This window comes from Coenobita brevimanus, chromosome 59 (assembly GCF_032717465.1).
Source record: "Coenobita brevimanus isolate Jiangsu-jjx chromosome 59, ASM3271746v2, whole genome shotgun sequence".
NCBI lineage: Eukaryota > Metazoa > Arthropoda > Malacostraca > Decapoda > Coenobitidae > Coenobita > Coenobita brevimanus.
The window spans coordinates 25,053,298-25,075,185 of NC_137012.1; the positions used below are offsets into that span (position 1 = coordinate 25,053,298).

Here is a 21,888-nt window from a genome sequence, read left to right on the forward strand (position 1 = left end):
TAGATAGATATAGATATAGATAGATAGATAGATAGACAGATAGATAGATATAGATATATATGGAAGCAGACAGACATATAAGGTTAAGAATATCACCCTGTTTTCTTTTCTCCTTTATTATTATTATTTATTTTCACTTGTTGAAAATATATACTGCTCCAGGGAAGCGCCAGGCAGTACATGGTTTGCTTGTTCTTTTCCTCAGTTTTGGAAGCATTATAAAATAGAAGTCTGTTTGCTTTTGTTTGTAATAGGTTTTTACCCAATGACTGGGAAGCGCATCCAAGTATGCATATCACAGCTTATTTGTATCATGGGAAGCGTATAATGGTGAAGGAAACAGTAGTAGTTGTAGTAGCAGCAGTAGTAGTAGTAGTATAGTAGTAGTCACAGTACTGTAGTAGTAGTAGCAGAAAAGGCTAGTAGTAAAAAAATACAACAATAATAATAATAATAATAATAATAATAATAATAACGTGACAATAATAATAATGATGATGATAATAATAATAATAATAATAATAATAATAATAATAATAGTAATAATAATAATAATAATAATAATAATAATGATAATAATAATAATTATTATTATTATTATAATCATAATCATAATGATGATAATAATAATAATAATAATTATTATTATTATTATTATTATTATTATTATTATTATTGTTATACTACTACTACTACTACTACTAATAATAATAATAATAATAATAATAATAATTTTCATCATCATCATCATCATCGTCATAATTGTGATGATAATAATAATCATAATAATAAGTGATACTACTACTACTAATAATAATAATAATAATGATAATAATGATAATAACACTGAACAAAACTAGAAAAATAAGAGAGAGAGAGTAAACAAAAATCCTTAATTAAGGGCGCTTTTTTGCGAGAATTAAAAATAAACACCTAACCCAGCCTCATTCCTCAGACCGCCAGCTGACGCCATATTGGAAGCACTCTGTAAGGTTTGGTCGGCTAAGCAGTCAAGAGGTCGGATTCACAAACTTACGTTTAGTTCCTTCTCGTAAGCTTTTTTTTTTTTTTTTTCCAGGAAGAACAAGGAAAGGAGAATGCAGAACTCTCTTACGTCTTTTGTTCTTCCTGCAAATCAATAACCGAGTTACAAGAGGGAAATTATCGTCAGTTATTTTGTGCATCTCTGCTAAGGAGGCTCAGTAGAAAACACTGCCCTAAACTATCACATAAACTTCAAAATTAAATTAACTGTTGTTCGTAACTAAACAGTTCAATATTATAATTCAATGGTATGATAATAAACCTAAAATAAATTAGCCATTTTCAAACTGCCCAAAATTATCACATAAATCCTAAAATTAAATCAGATGTCTTTGGTAACTAAAGTTTTCAGTAATATAACTCAAAAGTTTGATAAAAATCTATTATATAGACAGATAGATCGGTAGATAGATTGATATAAAAGATATTTGAACTCACCTCGACATTCTTGGGATTCACACCAGCATATTTCGTATTCACACCAACGGATTTTGGACTCATACGAACATATTTTGATCTTACACCAACAGAATTTGGATTCACACTAACATTTGCACTCACACCACTGTATCCGGATTGACACTAACATTGGGACTCTCACCAGCAGCATTTACACTCATATAACACACTTAGTACTAGTATTATGCCAACAGAATTAGGATTATGCCAACAGATACAGGATAATGCCAACAGATACAAGATAATGGCAACAGATTTAGGATTATGGCAACAGAGAAAGGATTATGCCAAAAAATAAAGGATTATGCCAACAGATAAAGGATTATGCCAGTAGATTTAGGATCATGCCAACAGATTCAAGCCAATAATTTTCATTTTCACACCAACAGATCTAACACTAACAGCTTTTACATTCATGCACGTAATGTTATCCTCACGTCAGTAGATTTAAAACTCGTAATTTTTTTTAAAAATAGGTCCATGATTCTCCCGACAAGGAAATTCTCAGACCAACAGATTTCACTTTCAACAGGTTTTAGATATGAGTATGCCTCTCAGTTCATCCTCACGCGGACATATACCGTTTTCATGAGGTTTTACTTTATCCTCACACGAACAGATTTTTCCTGACGTATGTAGAATTATCCTTACTCAAAATTATCCTCACACTAACAGAATCATCACACCGACAGAATTATCCTCACACAAACTGAATTACCCTCACACAAACAATTCACTTCACACAAACAGCATTATCCTCATGCCAACAGAATTATCCTCATATCAGCAGGCTTATCCTCACATCAACAGAATTATCCTCACACCAACAGAATTATCCTCACCAGGAGAATTTTCTTCACAATTATACTTGCACCAACAGAATTATCCTCACACAAACAATTATCCTCACAAACAATCATCCTCACACAATTATCCTTACAAACAGAATTATCATCACACCAACAAAGTTATCCTCACCCAGCAGAATTATCCTCATACCAACAGAATTATCCTCACGCCATCAGAATTATCCTGACACCAGCAGAATTATCCTCAATTATCTTCACACCAACAATTGTCCTCACAAACAAGTATCCTCACACCAACAGAATTATCCTCACAATTATCCACCAACAGAATTATTCCCACAATTATCCTCACCAACAGTGTTATCCTTACACAGAATTATCCTCACACTAGCAAAATTATCCTTACACCAAACATCTGTACTCAAACCAACAGAATTATTCTCACACAAACTCTTATCCTAACACCAACAGAAATTATCCTCACCCAGCACAATTATCCTTATACGAAGAGAATTATCCTCACACAAGCAATTACCCTCACACAAACAGAATTATCCTCACACCAACAACCATCCTCAAACCAACAGAATTATTCTCACACAAAGATTTATCCTCACACCAACACCATTATCCTCACACAAACAGTTAGGTATCCTCACACCAGCACAATTATCCTCACACCAACAGCATTATCCTCACACCAACAGCATTATCCTCACGCCAAACATATTTTGAATTCATTTTGGACTCATTTCTTCTCGAGGGTGAGTTGGGTTTGCCTCAGCACCTCCCGCCAGGCCTTCTCCACGTCCTCGGGTTGCGTCATGCGGGAACACACGGCGAATCTGAGGGAGAGTGTGGATATATATTTACGCTCTCTCTCTCTCTCTCTCTCTCTCTCTCTCTCTCTCTCTCTCTCTCTCTCTCTCTCACCTGAGGAAGTACACGTCCTTGATCTTGGCGGGAACGAGATGAATAACCCCTCCAGCGTTGATGTTCTTCAGAAGGGCTTCATTCACCTCGCTGTTTTCATTCTGCAAGAAAATAAGTACCTGCTAAGCTCATTCCGAAAACAAACTACACTCACCGCCCCTTCCCTTCCCCCCCCCCTCTCTCTCTGTCATCACAATATTTCGTGGAGAATTTAAGAAAAAACATTGCAAAAAAGAAGTCGCAAGTAAACTTTTATAACAAGGAATCCAGATAATAGAATTTACCGGTAATACAAATCTAAAAGTAGACAGATATTATGGTTATTAACATAAACTTTGCACCCCGAGTGGTCCTCACCCCCCCACCACGCCAGCACCCAAGGGCCCCTGTGGCCCACGGACACGAAAGGAGGTGGATGGATGGAAGATGTAGCACATAGCGATGCGAGTGGTTGGAGGGAGCAAGACCACACGAGAGAGAAAGAGAGAGAGAGGGTAGATGGGTATGCATGTATGTATGTATGCACGTAGATAGGTAGGTAGGTTACCTTCAGCCTGAAGCACACCAGTCCCAGGGTAACAGGCAAGATCAACTCAAAGCGAGAGTCCTGCTTCACGTAGTCCTCGAACTGATGAGCCAACGCAACCTGGGGGGAAGGGAGTCTTATTAAAAACTGCCAACATTCCCAAAGAAAATTAGGATCTTCTCCATGCAGCTACAGTCCACTGAAGTACGTCTTTGCAAATTGCCATGATGATCAGTGAAGAGTGAAGAATATAGGATCCCAAAATCTGTGTTTACGTGGTGTGACCTCTGACACGATGAAACCTTAAAAAAAAAAAAAAAAAAAAAAAAAAAATGAGTAAAATAGAATTAAAAGAGAAAGTGTCTGGGGATCTTGCCCAAGGAACAGTTTTTTTTTTTTAATGTGTCCGACTCTGGGCATAGGCTTCACAGCCTGCTCCTAAGGCCCAGTAGTCCTCCTACGTACCATACACCTCTACATGTCACCATTTCGGCGGTAACACCCACCGTCCATATTGAATACATGCTAGTGCTGTCTCATACAGGACTGATGTATTGGTATTAGCGGGGGTGTTTTTACGACATGTCAGCGGGTCTCCTGGTAGATCAGTAAAGTCTGTTTTTATTAAATTCAAATCCTTATACCGTTCCCTGCCCCAGCGGGGATTTGAACCTGGGTCCGGTAGGACTGCAGGCCACCTCTCTACCGACTGAGCCACCAGTTGCATCAAGTTTGAAGTGAACTGGTGATGTAATTAAGGAATGGTACTAAACTGATAAGTGGGATCTTAATATACCAGTAGGAGGCATAATATAGCAGTAGGAGCCATGATAGAGAGTGCGAACGTTAATAGAGAGGTTAAGCAAAACCATTTGATACACAAAATATGTCCCATACCGACCATGGTGTTTATTGTGACGTCCGACTTGTATCCCCTTATGGTACTCAGAATTGCGTATCATGTGTTATAGTTTTCATTTAGTCATTTCTAGGCAGACTAGTCAGTTTGTGCACTGGGGCCCATTGTTATTGCTTTCATAATGTAAACATAACTTGTTAATTTTAACAAGACTACAAGTCCTCTGTTACCAGGCTCTACCTGCCTTACCCTGCCTTCCAATTAGTGCCTGGTATCTGCCTCCAAGTTACAGACCCTGCCTGCCTGTCTGCCTCTCATCTGGTTGTCTGATGTGTACATACAGTCCTTCCCCATTTGCTTACCTGCTTGCCTAATTGCCTGTCTGCCTGCCTACCTGCCAGCCAGCCAGCCAGCCAGCTTGCCTACCCGCCTTCTTGTCCCTGTCGGCCTGCCTATTTGTCTACCTGCCTGTCTGCTTTTTTTTGCTTGCCTGTCCGCCTGCCTACTTATCTTCCTGCCTGTCTGCTTTTTTGCTTGCAGGTCTGCCTGCCTATCTGTCTGCCTGCCTGTCTGCTTTTTTGCTTGCCTGTCTGGCTGCCTTCCAAGCTGCCTATTTTCCAGCCTGTTTGCCTGTCTGCCAGCATCCTTGTATCCCTTCATGCCTGCGGCCTGCCTACCCTGCCTCTCACCTGGTGCCTGATATGTGCCTGCAGACCCTCCCTGCCGTACATACGCATCACGAACCACAGCTTGAGGGAGCGGAACCTGCGGCCCAGCGGGATCTGCCAGTGCTGTAGCAGAGATGCCAGTTATTATTATGGACATCACTGTCCAGCCAGTGACTGAATTCTTCATAAATTTATTATCAATACCTTATCATAACCTTCATAACCTCGATGTGTTAAAAAAAGAAATGAAAATCGACCATCCAGTAATGCATCCGTCTAGCCATCCAACCATTCCATCATCCCTCCTACCACCCAGATATTCTCCCATTTAACCCACCTTGTTATCCCATCAATCACTCAACCAACCCTTCATCCGTCCAGTCAATCATCCACCCAAGTCTGTACCCACTCTGTAGTCCGGCATCTGCCCTTGTTGGTCGTGTTTTAAGTAGAGAGGGTCCACGTTGAAGGCGTCGACCACCTCGTTGGCATCTTTTATCCTGCAGACAGACAAATAGATAGATAAGTAGAGAGATAAATAGACATAGATAGAGTTTGATGGATAGAGATAAATAAGTAGATAGATGGGTGGATATAGACACCAGGTTCGATGAATAGATAGCTACACAGACAGATAGATACAGTGACTGAAAAAAAAAATAGTGATTACATTATATTTAGATGTCATTGAAAGTTCATATACTACTTTAAAGAGAATGTTTTGATAATGGTCTCACAAATATTTAATGAGTATCCAGTGATTCGCACCGTTGCTTGTCGCATTGAAAATACTCCTCTTCCTGCCATAGATATCATCGAACAACACGTTAACACGCTTCAGTGTACCATAGCAAGGGTTAGGGCTATGTGACCCGCCCAGTGCTAATTTTTTTGCAGCCAGGCTTGTTCCACTCATCCTCACAGATGACCAAAAGGAGTATCGTGTCATTTCTTCCTCGGGCATGATTTAATTGTGCATCGGATCCAGTGTTGATATCCATGTTCATTACAGGAGATGCTTGGGTTTATAGATATGATACAAAGACCAGAGGACAAAACTTCCAGTTGAAAACACCGATGTCACTGGGACCTCCAATACTTCGTCAGTCAAGATCGCAAACGAGTCATTCTGTTCGAGTTTTTTCGACATAAACGGAATTATGTGAACAGAATTTTTCTCCAGATATACAACTGTTTATGTTGCTTTTACCTAAAAATTTTTAAACATTTGTGTGAGGAGTGAGATGTAACGACATGGGAAATGGAGTGGAGTGTGACTCCTTCTCCATAACAACGCACTCAGCCATGCACCGCTTGTTACCTAGCAGTTTTGGGTCGAAGAGATAATTCCGTTAGCCTCACATCCTATTACTGACCTAACAACATTATGCGACGTCTGTCTGTTTTCAAAACAAAACACGACTGAAGTCACCCAGTCTGAAGATCAATGTGCTGAAGAGTATCTCGAAAAAAATCCAGTGACAAGAACACTGGAAGAAGTATGTGGATGCAGGAGAAAACTTTGACGGGGATACTGAAGTATGTGTCTCGTGTTCAGTAAAAGTGAGTTGTTAGTCATTATCAGAACTCTCTTTACATACACACACACACACACACACACACACACACACATATATGTGTGTGTGCATATATATATATGCAAATAAACCACTTAATAACACGGGATTCATGGATATGTTGATATCCAAAAGGAAAAAATACACACGAAACATCCCGAGCTCTAGTGTTTTCACATCTTCAGGAGAGATGTGTATACACGAAAGCTCTCAGGATATTTCGTGTCTCCTTGTGGATATATATACCGGTATATATATATATATATATATATATATATATATATATATATATATATATGTGTGTGTGTGTGTGTGTGTGTGTGTGAGAGAGAGAGAGAGAGAGAGAGAGAGGGGGGGAGGGAGTGAGAAATCACTTACCACATGGCAGAACAGTCAAAGGTGACTAATAGCCATTTGTGAGGGTTGAAGTTGAAGCTAGTAGCCAGCTCTAACCCATCCACCAGGTACCGGAACTCCTCACACACCAGCGCTGATCCTGTGGTGGGTGAGAGATGTGGTAAATGTTTGTAGTGCCGGGTGGTGGAAGCCGTGGATGATGTGGCTGTGGATGTAGCTGTGGTATTTGCATCGGTGGTGGCTGGCAGCTGTTCTTGTGGTAGCGACTTTAAAAAAATCTATGAGAGTGAAAAACACAGATTTAAGAAAAAATGGATACTAAATAAGCGAGATACCGGCACACACACACACACACACACACACACACACACACACACACACACACAAGGGGGTGGGGGCACTGGGACAATACAACACCCGCGCATACCAACCGGTCTGAGTCCCGAATGTTGACTTTGGCCTGTGACCCTGACCTTCAACGAATTTTTCTTAAAAAATAAGTTACTTGCCTAACCCTTATCCCGTGTACCATATTTGGTTCACACCAAATCCCTTTACCGAGCGACCTTGGCCCTTGGCTTTTCCCTGTGACTTTAACCTTTGTTCTCAAAACCTAGAGTTTATATCCTTCATCTAGCTTGATCCCTTCCTCAAAGATCAGTTATACCGGATTAAAACTTTTAGCTTACCTAGCTATACGACTTTGACCTTTGACTTATTTTTCTCAAAATCGATAGGTGAGCCCCTTGGATGACCCTCAACATCCACCAAATTTGAGTCAAATCATATCAAAACTGTTTTAGTTATTTTGTTCACTCACTGACACACGGGTCCAATTTGGACACTGTCCTGTGATCTGGACTATTGACTGATCTGTTCTCAAAATTGATTCCCTCCCTCCTTGCCTTACTCTCAGCCTTTCCTCTAAGTTTGGTCTAAACTGGATAAAATCTGTTTAAGCTGGCTTTGCTGGTTGAAACTTTGACTTAGCCTTGTGACCTAGACCTCTGACCTAGTGCTGCAAAAATATTAGATTTACTCATAGGTTGTCCCTCAACCCTCCACGAAGTCCGGTTAAAATCGATTAAAATCTTGTAGTTACTTTGTTGACACACACACACACACACACACGGCATCGTCGGATGTGGACGTCTGTACCGGCGCTCCATACAAGCTCAACACGGCCAGAGGCATTACCTAAATAAGTATCTTTGAATGAGTCAAGCTCTGTACCAGGTTAGACTAAATGATTTTTCATTATTAAAAGGAAAAGAAATAATAAGTTTAAATAAGACTGGTTGAAACAACAAAGAACCACGATGCGTTGAGTCAGCTGGGTTTGTTTATACTACAGAAAGACCGGGAAAGCGTGCACACTGTAAGTACATACTCTTCATTTAGTATTACAAAATGGATCCATACTTCAGTAAAACAAATTTGGAAAAGAAAAGGGATAAAAGTAAAAAGCAAAATGACGATTTCTACCAAGAACTAGTTGAAGTGGAGACTCACAATAGACTGGTTGAACGTGTACACAATCTAGAAATGGCTTTCAAAAATGAAATTGATGAAATAAAGAAGCAAATGCACTTGCAAAAGGAAGAGATAGATAAACTGGGAAAGGAGGCCAATAAGAAAGACACAACCATCAGTGAACTAACAGTGGAATTGAATACCCTTAGGAAGAAAGTGAGTGAAATGGGAAGTACAGTATTTAATCACGAGAGTGTTATGGAAGAGTTAAAAAATGACAGAGACAATTAGACAAGCAAGCAGTCTTATGGACCAGAGCAGTGATATTGAGGAGAAGATAACACAGGTGAATGAAGCTGTGCAAAGCTACAAAAATGATGTAGAAATCACGTATGCTGAAATGGTGAAAGTAAAGAAAGACTTGGAAACAAGGGTGGAGGAAAAAAGCATTAAAAAGGAAGTGAAAAGAATAATCCAAAACAATCCAAAGTTAGTCAGAGATTCAGTAGAAATAAATAAATCAATAGTAATCACTGGTATAGAAGAGGAAGAAATTAAAAACAAAATCACTAGAGACAAAAAGGAGATGGCAAATGTAATGAACTTACTGAAAGAAGTATCAGAGGAAATCTGTAGTAAAGACATAGAGGAACACAAAAGGTTAGGGAAATACGAGAAAAGCAAGACAAGACCTCTAAAGGTGACTTTCCAGAGTGTAAACACTGTGGAAGAGATACTAAAAAATGCAAAGAATCTTATGGAAAAAGAGGAGTTCAAAAATGTATGGATAAAAAGATGTCTAACATACGAGGAACTGGAATTACTGAAAGAGAAAAGGGAGGAAGCAAAAACAAAAAATGAGGGAAGATCAGAAGAGGACAAGAAGAAATTTTTTTACAAAGTAATAGGATTGCAGGTACGAAAGTGGTACACAAACAGGATGGAAGAAAAAGGAGGAAGTTAGTAGAACCATGTCATGACAAGTATATAAACAAAATGATAAAGTTGATGTACTCAAATGTGGATGGAATGGTATCTAAATTACTAGAGATGAATGATTATGTCAGAGAAAATGAACCACAAATAATATGCCTAACTGAGACAAAATTAACACCAAGGATATCCAATGACATACTAAACTTAGAGGAATACAATATATGGAGAAGAGACAGAAATTTAAAAAAAGGAGGAATTATAATATTAACTAAGAAAAATCTAAAAGTCAAGGAAATAAACCTAGATATACCATCACAAGTAGAACTGATTGCAGTAGAGATCGACACATCTGAAGGTAAAGTAATTGTAGCCAATTTGTATATGCCACCCAAATCAAACACATGGGAAAGAGACGAATATGAGGACCTAGCAGAGAGTACAATTCATAGTATAAGATCCTTGCTACATAAAATGGAAGAGAAATCGGAAAGAATTATACTAACTGGGGATTTCAATACAAATATAAATTGGAATACTCTAGATATAAATAGCCAAGAAAGCTGCTGGGACCAAAAGCTCCTGGATCTCGTACAAGAGTTTTTCTTAACGCAACATGTGAGGGAAACCACTAGAAAAAGAGGACTTGATGTACCTTCAGTGCTAGATCTAATATTTACTAGGCAAGAAAATGACATTGACAGTTTAATATATCACCCTCCACTCGGCAAAAGCGATCATGCGGTACTAAATTATAACTTCAGGATAGCATATGACATAGTAAACAGCACTGACAGTTACAAAAAGAGACTAAACTATAAAAAGGTAATTATCAAGACCTAAAGAAGTATTTCTTAGAAGTTGATTGGGAAAATGAGCTTAGAGGACAAGATTTAAATGCTGTATATAAAAAATTTTGTGAATTTTATGAAATAGGAGTCCAGAATTACATCCCACAGCACAAAGAAGCAGATAAGAAAATACAGAAATGGTTCAATACAGAATGTAAAAAATCTAAAGAAAGAAGAGATTTGTTGTGGAATAGATACAGAAGACACAATAGTGAAAGGGCATATAATAATTACAATCAGGCAAGAAACGACTATACAAGAATAAGGAGGAAGCCCAAAAACAGTTTGAGGAGGATATAATAAATAAAAGTAGTGATCAACCAAAGCTGTTTTACAGCTATATCAGAAGCAAAACCAAAGTCAAAGATATAATACAATCCATCACGGACGAGGGAATCACTTATACACAAGAGAAAGATATTTGTGAAGCACTAAATAAGAATTTCCAATTAGTTTTTACAGAAGAAAAAAATTTTGAGAGAGACTATGTGGAACACGCATGTCCACACGTACTACCAGATATACAAATAGCAGAAAAAGTAATACAAGAGGAGTTAAGTGGATTAGACAGAGGAAAAGCAAGTGGTCCTGATGAAATTTCATGTTGGGTGTTACGAGAATGTGCAAATGAGTTAAGTAAACCATTATTTTTAATTTTCAAGAAATCTTTGAGTCAAGGGAAACTACCTGATATTTGGAAAAAAAAGCAAATATAGTCCCCTTATTCAAGAAAGGAAATAGACAAAATCCTCTCAACTACCGACCAGTATCACTGACTAGTGTTGTAAGCAAGGTATTAGAAAAACTTATAAGAAAAGCTTGGGTAAATCATCTAGAAAAACACAGTATGATAACAGAAAGACAGTTTGGTTTCAGAAAAGGAAAATCATGTGTTACTAATCTGTTGAGCTACTATGACAGAGTAACAAACACAATACAGGAAAGGGAAGGATGGGTGGACAGTATCTATTTAGATTTCAAGAAAGCTTTTGACACAGTACCACACCAAAGACTTTTATGGAAACTGTACCATCAAGGAGGAATTCGAGGCAAACTGTTTTGTTGGATGCAAGACTTTCTCATAAAAAGAGAAATGAGGACAGTACTAAGAGGAAACTACTCATCATGGAAGAAAAGTGACTAGTGGAGTACCACAGGGTTCGGTGCTGGCACCAATCATGTTTTTAGTGTACATAAATGATATAAACAGTAACACTGGAAATGAGAGCTATCTGAATATGTTTGCAGATGATGCAAAAATACAAAGGAGAATTACTAACACAGACTCTTGTAGGGAGCTACAAGAAGAATTAAATAAACTTCATGAATGGAGTAGTACATGGCAAATGGAATTCAATGTGGACAAGTGTCATGTAATCAAGTTTGGTAAAAGTGGAAAAAGACCTGATTGGGATTATAAGTTAGGAAATAAAACCCTATACACATCAGAAAGAGAGAAAGACCCTAGGTGTGATTATCAATAACAGACTATCTCCGGCTGACCACATCAGCGAGAAGGTACGGAACATGTATACACTGCTTGCAAATATGAGAATAGCATTCACATACATAAATGAAGACATGCTAAAAAGGATAATAACATCATTCATTAGACCAACCCTGGAATATGCATCAGTAGTCTGGAGTCCTCATCTCAAAAAGCATATAGACAAGATTGAAAAAGTTCAAAGGGCTGCTACAAGATGGATACCAAGCTTAAGGGACCTAAGCTATGAAGAAAGACTAAATAAACTGAATCTACCAACACTACAGGAGAGAAGGAAAAGAGGTGACATGATAATGCTATATAAGTGCATATCAGGAAAGGAGAAAATAGACATAAATGATTACTTAACATATGGAGAAGCATCAGCAAGAGGACACTGCAAAAAACTGCATAAGAAGAGAGGTGATAAAGACGTAAGGAAATTCAGTTTCCCAAACAGAGCAATTGATCAATGGAATGCACTACCGAATGAAATAGTGTGTGCCAAAACAATTCACAAATTTAAGGATATGTACGATAAATATGGTCTAAGACACGGGACAATACGAGCTTGACTCATTCCTGTAAAGATACAATTAGGTAAGAACAATTAGGTAAGAACACACACACACACACACACACACACACACACACACACCGATCAAAACAACACCCAATCTCTCATCGCGAGCGCGGGAGCAATAAATACTGAATATATCAATAACCAGCCCCTCTACACACAAATAAAACACTAAACCTTCAGTAAATAAAATCCTTACCAGCATAGGCAGCATCGACGTGAAACCACATAGAAAATTCTTTGGCCACCTCTCCAATCTCCCGCAGGTTGTCGAAGGAACAGGCCGGCGTGGCTCCCGTAGTGCCCACCACCTGCAATTTGGTAGTGGTGGTGGTGGTAGATGTGATGATGTGGTGATAGGTACGGTGGCAGGTGTGGTAGGTGGGGTTTTAGTTAGGCAGGTGAGGTAGATGGGGGATAGACATGCATGGAGTATTAGTGATATAAATTAGATGTACAGGCAATCAATGGAGTACATATATCCTGAGTTTCGCTCACGTTAATATATGTTTGGACCACTTTTGTGCTCCTGAAACGACTTTTTTTTAGTGAACTGTGGGTGGTAGAGTGCGGAGAGAGAGGGAGAGAGAGAGAGAGAGAGAGAGAGAGAGAGAGAGAGACCTTAACAATCTCCCAACAGTGCTACCAACTCCGTAATAAATCTTAACATATGGAATCTCAAAACCAAATCATGTGGAATGCCATGAATTTCGAGAAAATTGTGAGAATGTAACAGTGAGTGGATGGTGGGGTGTGGCAACACTGGTGGATCAATAGGTAGTGGGTGGATTTGGTAACAGTGAGAGAGAGAGAGAGAGAGAGAGAGAGAGAGAGAGAGACAGACAGACAGACAGACAGAGAGCGAGAGAGAGAGAGTGCCTCATCCAAATTTAAAGAATATAATAAGTGAATAGAAAAGAGAATCCAGAGGAAAAATTAGTGCATTATATATTCCTCATTTTATAGAAGCCCCTCTGGTATACTCTTCATTATCAAAAGCCCTTCTGGTATCTTCATTTTTTCATATCACCCTTACGCAGCATCCAGTGTCATTAAGGGGTGAAGAGAAGTGATGCAAGAGATGATAAGAGTCACCGTTAAAAGGCGTTATCAGTAATTTAAGGGGTGAAGAGAAGTGATACAAGGGATGATAAGAGTCACCGTTAAAAGGCGTTATCAGTAATTACGCTATCACTTGTTTTTTTTCCTCTTACGATGCAGTAGTAATAGTAGTAGTAAGTTGTTGTTGTTGTTGTTCTGTTTCTAGCAATAGTAGTAGTAGTAGTAGTAGTAGAAGTAGTTGTAGCAGCAGCAGTAGTAATAGTAGTAGTAGCAGTAGAACTAGTAGTAGTGGTAGTAGTAGTAGTAATAGTAGTAGTAGTAGTGGTAGTTGTTGTTGTTGTTGTTGTTACAGTCCCAGGTTCATCTGAAACAAAAGGCCGATGGGCTGCAGGCTTAATTTGCCCTTCCCCTACGGTCTCTCCATCTTTTCTCGGGGGACATGGAATTAGCTAAGGAATGTTTATTTAACCAGGCAGCTGAATCGCGCGGTCATATCACCACATGAAGGCGTCCCTCACCAGCACTCCACTTGTGATACAAGACGGCTGCAATCACTTCTGTCTTATGAATTTCAAAGTAACTCTGTGTACCGGTACCGCTAATTTACTTATTTATTTATTTATTGATACCGTACTTCCGGGCGATATTTCTGGCATAGCGTAGACCTTTCGTACTGGTCAACAGGTTAGATATACTGTATATAGAATTCATTAACTCTCTTGAATACCAGAGCACCTTCCTAAATTTTACAAAGTCGTCTGGAAATAGCAAGATAATAATAATAATAATAATAATAATAATAATAATAATCCATCCATACATCCATCATCCTATCCTATGTTGCCCCATGAGGAGCGGAGAATCCCGGGGTTACGCAAGTTGGTCCTGACATTTAAGATGAGAGTGACCAGCCTCACTCATCCCTGAGTGGCATTACGTGAGCGGTAAACCCCAACCATACGTTGGATATAAACCTAAACAGGCTCAATCCGATTGGAGCGTCTTAATTACCCACTAAACCACCTGGCGCCATAATTTGGTCATATGGTTACCACTCAGCATAATAAATGGTTTCATAGTGTACAGGAAACGATTTGGCATGCCACACAATGTAGAGTCACCCAAAGGCAGAACGAAGGGGAAACAATGAAGGAAAGAACGACAGAAGAGGAAGGAAAGACGACAGGAAAGGGCAGACAGCAAGGCAGCACCACATCGAGTGAGTGGATGGTGAGCGTCCTCCCAACCACCAAGATATTAATAATAGTAATAATAATAATAATAATAATAATAATAATAAAATAATAATAATGGTAATAATAATCTATCTATCTATTGCCAGACGCCTCAGTCCCGTTCGGGGTGGCCACAAACAAATCGCCTCCACACCGCCCTGTCCCCCGCCATTTCACTGCCCTGCTCCCAACTCACATCCCCCCCTCTCATATACCTCTCCACCCCATCCCTCCATCTCATCCTCGGCCTCCCCCTCACTCTTCCCCCCTCCACCTCACTCACATACACTCTCTTCGTCAGTCTTTCTCCCTTCATTCTCTCCACATGGCCAAACCACCTCAGTGTATTCCTCCTAACACTTCCTATCACATCCACATCCACACCACAACGCTCCTTTACATCCTCATTTGTCAGCCTGTCTCTCCATGTGACTCCACAGGCTCCTCTTAAATAATAATAATAATAATATTAATAATAATAATAATAATAATAATAATAACAGGAAAAAGACCTGTGTGGTGATGGCGAGAATAAAATGACAGACTTAATATAGGCAGTGAAAATCTTTGACTGAAAGTTTTATATCTTTACTATCATGACCCCCTCTCTCTCTCTCTCTCTCTCTCTCTCTCTCTTTGTGGCATTACAGAATCAAATCAGTTACCGAGGATCGAACTCTTGTGCATGGCAAGGTCACCACCCTACACCGTACCACTGTCTAGTTCAACTGTCTTCTCTTTCCCTGTTCTTCGTCTTACTGTCCGTCACCTTACCCTCCTACTGGTGCGTTCTAACCACCTAACCACAACACCTTCGAGACTGTGGGCTCCATCCTGCCTACAAATTTCGTCTTTTTCATCGTCACCTTCCACTCTTTCATTTTCTCATGATTTCCCTCATGTCATCTTTGTTACCTTCACCCACGCCATCATACCATCATTTTCACTCACTCATCATATCATTCCATCGTATTCACTTCTTCTTTCAGCATATCATACCATCTTCCATCGTCTTCGTTTGTACTATTTCATCTTCATTCATCATATCATATCAGCATATTGACACTTTCGCCCACTGTTTGATTCCGTTTTTCTCATAATTGCCTCATAACATCATATCGTTCTCATCTTCCCTCAGAGTATCATTCAGTTAGTATCATACCATCTTGTCTAAAAATAACTTGTAAGAAAATGGAAGAATATATCAACAGGGTATTATGATAGTGAATTTGAAGGTGGGAGAAGGCGTTGTAGGCCAAGACGATGGATAGATATGACAATTGAGTGTGTGTGAGAAAGAGGTATGGAAGCTGACGAAGCTTGGGAACTGACAAAGGATCGAGCTAGTTGGATGAGTTTTATACGAAGGAGTGTATGACAGGGTTTGGCATCCCTTTCTTAACCTGGCAGTCGTCGGATTTGCTCTGTCTGACAGGTAGTTACGAAGCTATGTGTGGTAAGGTGTACCTATGAGATTGAGCCAGGATTCAGTGGGTTTGAATGGTGACTGAATGGGTGTGTGGCCCACTTCATTGGACACGACGTTTCCTTTGCTTTCTGGACCCAACCGTATCCCACTTGCAGGTGAGAAAATGAGGCAGGATGATCATGATGATGATGATGATGATGATGATGACGATGGAACAAAATAAGCAGTTAACCTTTGGTGTGAAGGGAGAACGATAACGATGAACAGAGAATTGAAAATAAATAAATAAATAATAACAGACTCACTCAAATCCCGGTTAGAGTATCTGCTGCTGGGTAAGTCTTCTATAGAGATATTTTCACCAAAAAAAAAAAAAATAAAAATAAAAATCTCACGTATTACCTCACAAACAAGCATATCTCTGACCTACCAACACAAGATCATCCACATCATTAATCTTTTCAGTCCAGGAGAATCTTTTAATTTCTATTCATGCTATTTCCAGACAGTATTATTCAGCTCTGAGAGGACTTACAGTGAAGGAGTTAATGAATACTATATAACGATCGCAGTTAATGAAGGGTATATTTGTGCAAAGCTATCTCACAAATAATATCTCACAAAATAATCTCATATATACTGTACTACATATCTCACGCAGTTATTTGACGTGGTTATCCCCCCTACACTACATATCATACAATTATCTCACATAATCATCTCACAAAACTACAAATCTCACATATCTATCTCACATACACTATATACGAGTATCTCACATAATTACCTTACAAACACTTTATAGTTATCTCACATGACTGTCTCACAAAATTGTCTCAAAAACAGTCTCACCAGTGATGGAGAAAACTTGCAGTGCCATAGGAAAATCCATAACTGTTAATCTCTCTGTACTTTGTGTTCGGTAGGTTGCCTGACTGTTAAGCAATAGTCTTGGGTTCGATCCCCGACACACGTAGGTTAAATGTACTATCACGCAATCGTCTCAACCACTATCTTACGAAATTATCTCATCCTCAAATGACTCTCTATTCCCCTCCATTGATGTAATGGGTGAATGAAGGTGTGTGTGTGTGTGTGTTTTCGCAAGATGAACAAGGACATGAGTTTAGAATCTACGTATATATCTATTATTCTTTAGGATGATGAGTTAGAGAGAAAAAAAAAAAAGGCTTTACTTTACCAGTCATATTCTTGTTTTTCGTAGGAAGAAGGAAAAAGCATAATCTCCCCATCTATTGTCTCTCCTGCAAAGCAAATCGTAGTTATGACTGTGATCATAAGTCTACATGTGAATTAGGACCTGGAATGATAATTATAGTTTGGAGACAACAGTGGCGGTGCTTAGTTGTGGAGAGTATGAGGGAAGGTGGTGTGGCTTGGCGTGGGGTGATGAGATGAGATGTGGTAGAGAGTACATGAGGGAAGGTTATTTGGACTGACGTGGGGTGGAGATAAGGTGTGATAGAGGGTACATGAGGGAAGGTGACTTGGATTGGCGTAGAGTGGAGACGAGCTGAGATAGAGATCTATCTATCTATAGTCCGACGCCCTAATCCCGCAAAGGGTGGCCGCAGACAAAACGCCTCCAAGTCGCTCTGTCACCCACCATTTGACTACCCTCCCCCAACTCACTCCCCCCTCCCTCATATACCTCTCAACTCCATCCCTCCACCTCATCCTCGGTCTTCCCCTCCCTCTCTCTCCCTCCACTTCGCCTACATACTGTACACCCTCTTAGTCAGTCTTTCATTCTCCATTCTCTGCACATGTATGGTGGCAATGGAGATGAATGGCAATAGAGAAGTGTGGAGGTATTTGGGTGGAGGAAGTGGAAGTAAATTGTGAAATGTGGAGGTATTTTGGTGAAGGAAGTGGAAAAAGTAAGTTATAAGAGAAGTTTGTAGGTATTTTTCTGTCGGCCACACTGCATGGAATGTGTAATTAGTGGCAGTGGATGACTAGACATGGTGTGGTGGTGATGGTGGTGGTAGTGGTGGTGGTGGTTATTAGTGGTAGTGGTGGTGGTGGTGGTGGTTGCGAGTGGTGGTGGTGGCGGTTGCGAGTGGTGGTGGTGGCGGCGGTGCTGGTGGTGAATGATGGTGGTGGTGGTGAATGGTGGTGATGGTAGTGAGTGGTTGTGGTGGTAGTGAGTGATGATGGTTGTGAGTGGTGGTGGTGGTGATGGTTGTGAATGATGAAGGTGGTGGTGAGTGAGGATGGTGGTGAGTGGTGGTGGTGGTGATGATGGATGTGAATGGTGTTGGTGGTGATAGTGAGTGGTGGTGGTGGTGGTGGTGGTGGTGAGTGGTCAATAATACGTCCTCCTCACTCTCAGGGTACCCGCAAGCAGCACCTTGCAATAATCTACTCTAGTAAGTGTCGTTTAACCTGGGGCAGCATCAACAAATAAAATAAAAATAAAGTCTGCACGTTCGACTGTAAACATGATTCCGAGTCAGTTCATTATTGTCAGATATCCATTAGTTTTGCCTTACTGTTTACCCTATTCTTGACTATTGTTTGGTCAGCGGTTAATTATTGTTAGAAATCCGTTAGTTTTGTCGCACTGTGGTCTCTAATATTCACTGTTGTTTGGTTGGCAGTCATTTATTCCATTAACTTTGTCGTATCGTTCACTCATATCCACCAAAGTTTTGTTATGAAGTGTTTGGCATCTGTACGAGTGAAGATAAAAGCAAAACAAACAGTGATATGCGCAACTTAGGCTCAAGAAAGCTTATGAACACAACCCCAGTAAAACATTCATGCTGACTATAAACTGTTACTCTGATTGAGGACGCCTATGGAGCATATAGTTTCCCACGGAATTGACTGTTCCCGCTGATAACTATTTCAGAGAGAGAGAGAGAGAGAGAGAGGGAGGTTGCTAGCTAAACACCAAACTAAAAAATATTATAATTCATTTACTTCACCACTAAAACAAACAAGCAAACACACACACACACACACACACACACACACACACACACACACACAGATCCAGAATTTCACAAAAACTCTTCATTTAAACCCGCAGGAAAGTAAATACAAGAAAACTCAGAAGACTCACGAAGAACGGAACGAGTCCCTTTTCGATGTCGGCCTTGACCATGTCCCTGAGCGCGGGTCCTCTCATGGCGAACTCCTGGTCTGATGGCACCTGTCGCAGCAACACTCCAGCCAGCATACCAGCCCTCTCTACTGACGAGTGGGCCTGGTCTGGAGTGGGGGTGGAAGTGACAGTGAAATGAGTGGGAGTGAATGGCTTGAGAGAGAGGAGAGTGGCAGTGGGGTGAATGATAGTGGGGTAAGTGATTGGATGGGTGGCAGTGAAGGGAAGGGGGGGGGGAATATGGGGAGTGGCAGTGGAGTGGGGGTGGAAGTGACAGAGAAATGAGTGGGAGTGAATGACGTGAGTGAGAGGGGAGTGGCAGTGGGGTGAACGAGGGAAGTGATTGGATGGGTGGCAGTGAAGGGAGGGGGGGGGGAATATGGGGAGTGGCAGTGATGTTAGTGCTTGTGGGATGAGTGGGAGTGAGGCAAGAGACAGTATAGGGTTAGTGGGAATGGGAGAGGAAGCGAGGTGAGTGTAGTAGGGTGAGTGGGAATGGAAGAGGGAGTGAACAAGTGGCAGTGAGGAAGGGAGCGAGTTAACGGCAATAGAAAGGAGTAGGTTGACAGACAATGAAAGGAGAACTGTGTAAGAGGGACAGTGAAAGGGAGAGGAGGAGGCAGGAGGAAAATGAGCAGTGAGGGAGTGATGAGAGCGGGTGTGAAGAAAGTTGGAGGGGAGATGCTGCAAAGAACTGGGAAGAGAGTAAAAGTTGGTATATGAAAGAGGAGGGGGAACAGGAATAGTACAAGCTGGTCTAGGGGGTAGAGCTTGGACCAGACAGGATTATTCGAGCAAAATCTGTCGGAACTTGGAGATTTCGCAACGCGTCTTTCTAAGCAATTTTTTCTGCGCATTACACCTCACTACCCTCTTGTACGTTACGGATGCAATCAATATGTCGATATTAAAGTGATATAAATAACATACCAGAGAATGTTAAGGTGTTAGGTGAAAATTAACTCGCCAGTCAAAAAGTGCTATGAAACCTATGCCACAAAGAATGCGGACTTCAGGTTACCGAATTGAAATAGGAGCAGTAGGCTAATTCAGGATATTTTCAGTAAGTTATTTTGTTTATTAATCTGTAATTTCTCCTCCGAATAAACCTGTACTCGACCGAATTCGTCAGAATTAGTCGACAGAACAACATTACCAAAACTGTAACGTGTTCTCCCCAACCTGACGAAGATCCCTAACCCTTTTCAATTCGGGTGATGGTCAGCTGTAGTCAGACTGGAGGGTCGATTTGACTGATAACTAGGCAGACTCATTCTTACCTTATAACTACAGTACGTTTTATATATCTAATGTAATGCAAAAACGACCTTGTATTCCAGTTATGGTTTCATCAGGCAAAAGCAAACTGGCTATAGTTTTATCGGAATTAGTTTACAGATCCAGACCATGGTAAATATAACTGTGGCTACCAGAACCGGAGTGGATTGGATTTTGCCTGGGGGAAAAAAAAAAAAAAAAAAAACATACTGCCAGATTCAGACCGAACATGACTGTCATTATCAGTTCCCAGTTCTGTTAGGAGGAGAAGTGCGAGGGAGGGTGGGCCTAGTGTGGAGTAGGGAGAATGGGGAACGTAGGATTGTGGTGGGGGGTAAGAGAGAAGGAGGAAGGAAACAAATGAGTGGGAAGGCTATGATTAAATTTGAAGTACGACTGGAACTCGAAATTAAAAATATGGTTCGCTGTGATTCAAGCGATCCTGTTTGTCCTTTTTTCTCCAAAACCCCGGTCTGTCGAGTTTTGGGTTTACATATTCTGTGCATGATAATTCCAGTAAAATTTGTACCAGTAATCCGATACGGTAGATTAACTTTGTTAATTTTTCTCATGCTCTGGAATTAAGTTAAGAACGGGGACATAAGTTAAAATAATTACGGTACTCCATGAAAACATCTGGTAATAGCTTTCGATACCGTTCCTGCCCAGTAGGCTAAATCTGAAGGATTTCGTGTCGGTAATCGGATTCGGTCCCAACTCTCGTTTGAAGGTGCAATAAGTGGGCCTGGTTTGGAGTAGGGGAAGGGAGAGAGGTGAGCAGGAGTAAAGTAGAAATGTAGGGAAGAGGGAAAATGAGGGGGGAGGAAGACAGAGAGGAATAATGGAAGAGAGGTGACTAGGAGAAAGGGAGAAATGTGGAGATGGGGGACAAGGAGGAGGGAGGAAGACAGAGAAGAATAGTGGAAATGGAGTATGGAGAATGTGATCAAGTCTGGAGATGGGGAGGGCATGGAGGAGAGATAGATAAGGAGGAAGAGACTGAGAGTGGGAGGGGGAGACAATGGAGTAAGAAGAACATACAGTAAGCTGGAGTCACGACATACTGTAGAAAGTGAGCGTACTGTATAAGTGAGCGGCTGGTGTATGCGTCCCACTCCTGTCAGCTCATTTCAGTCTAACTGCACAATAGCCTAACCATCCCTAAGGAGTTCAGCTGTCTAACCACCCATCTAATC

The 21,888-nt window shown here is 40.4% G+C and overlaps 1 protein-coding gene across 1 annotated transcript in view; it reads right to left on the reverse strand.

Moving 5' to 3' along the window:
- Nucleotides 1-3,060: 3,060 nt before the first annotated feature.
- Ddc (aromatic-L-amino-acid decarboxylase) overlaps nucleotides 3,061-21,888 on the reverse strand; it is a 30,748-nt gene continuing 11,920 nt past the window's right edge. Inside the window, exons 6-13 of the mRNA XM_080274825.1 lie at nucleotides 19,373-19,521; nucleotides 12,755-12,866; nucleotides 7,254-7,371; nucleotides 5,708-5,798; nucleotides 5,320-5,421; nucleotides 3,793-3,891; nucleotides 3,246-3,346; nucleotides 3,061-3,157 (exon numbers count right to left, since the gene is read on the reverse strand). Of these exons, the coding sequence (XP_080130951.1) occupies nucleotides 3,061-3,157; nucleotides 3,246-3,346; nucleotides 3,793-3,891; nucleotides 5,320-5,421; nucleotides 5,708-5,798; nucleotides 7,254-7,371; nucleotides 12,755-12,866; nucleotides 19,373-19,521 (869 nt within the window). The remainder of the gene's footprint in view (nucleotides 3,158-3,245; nucleotides 3,347-3,792; nucleotides 3,892-5,319; nucleotides 5,422-5,707; nucleotides 5,799-7,253; nucleotides 7,372-12,754; nucleotides 12,867-19,372; nucleotides 19,522-21,888) is intronic.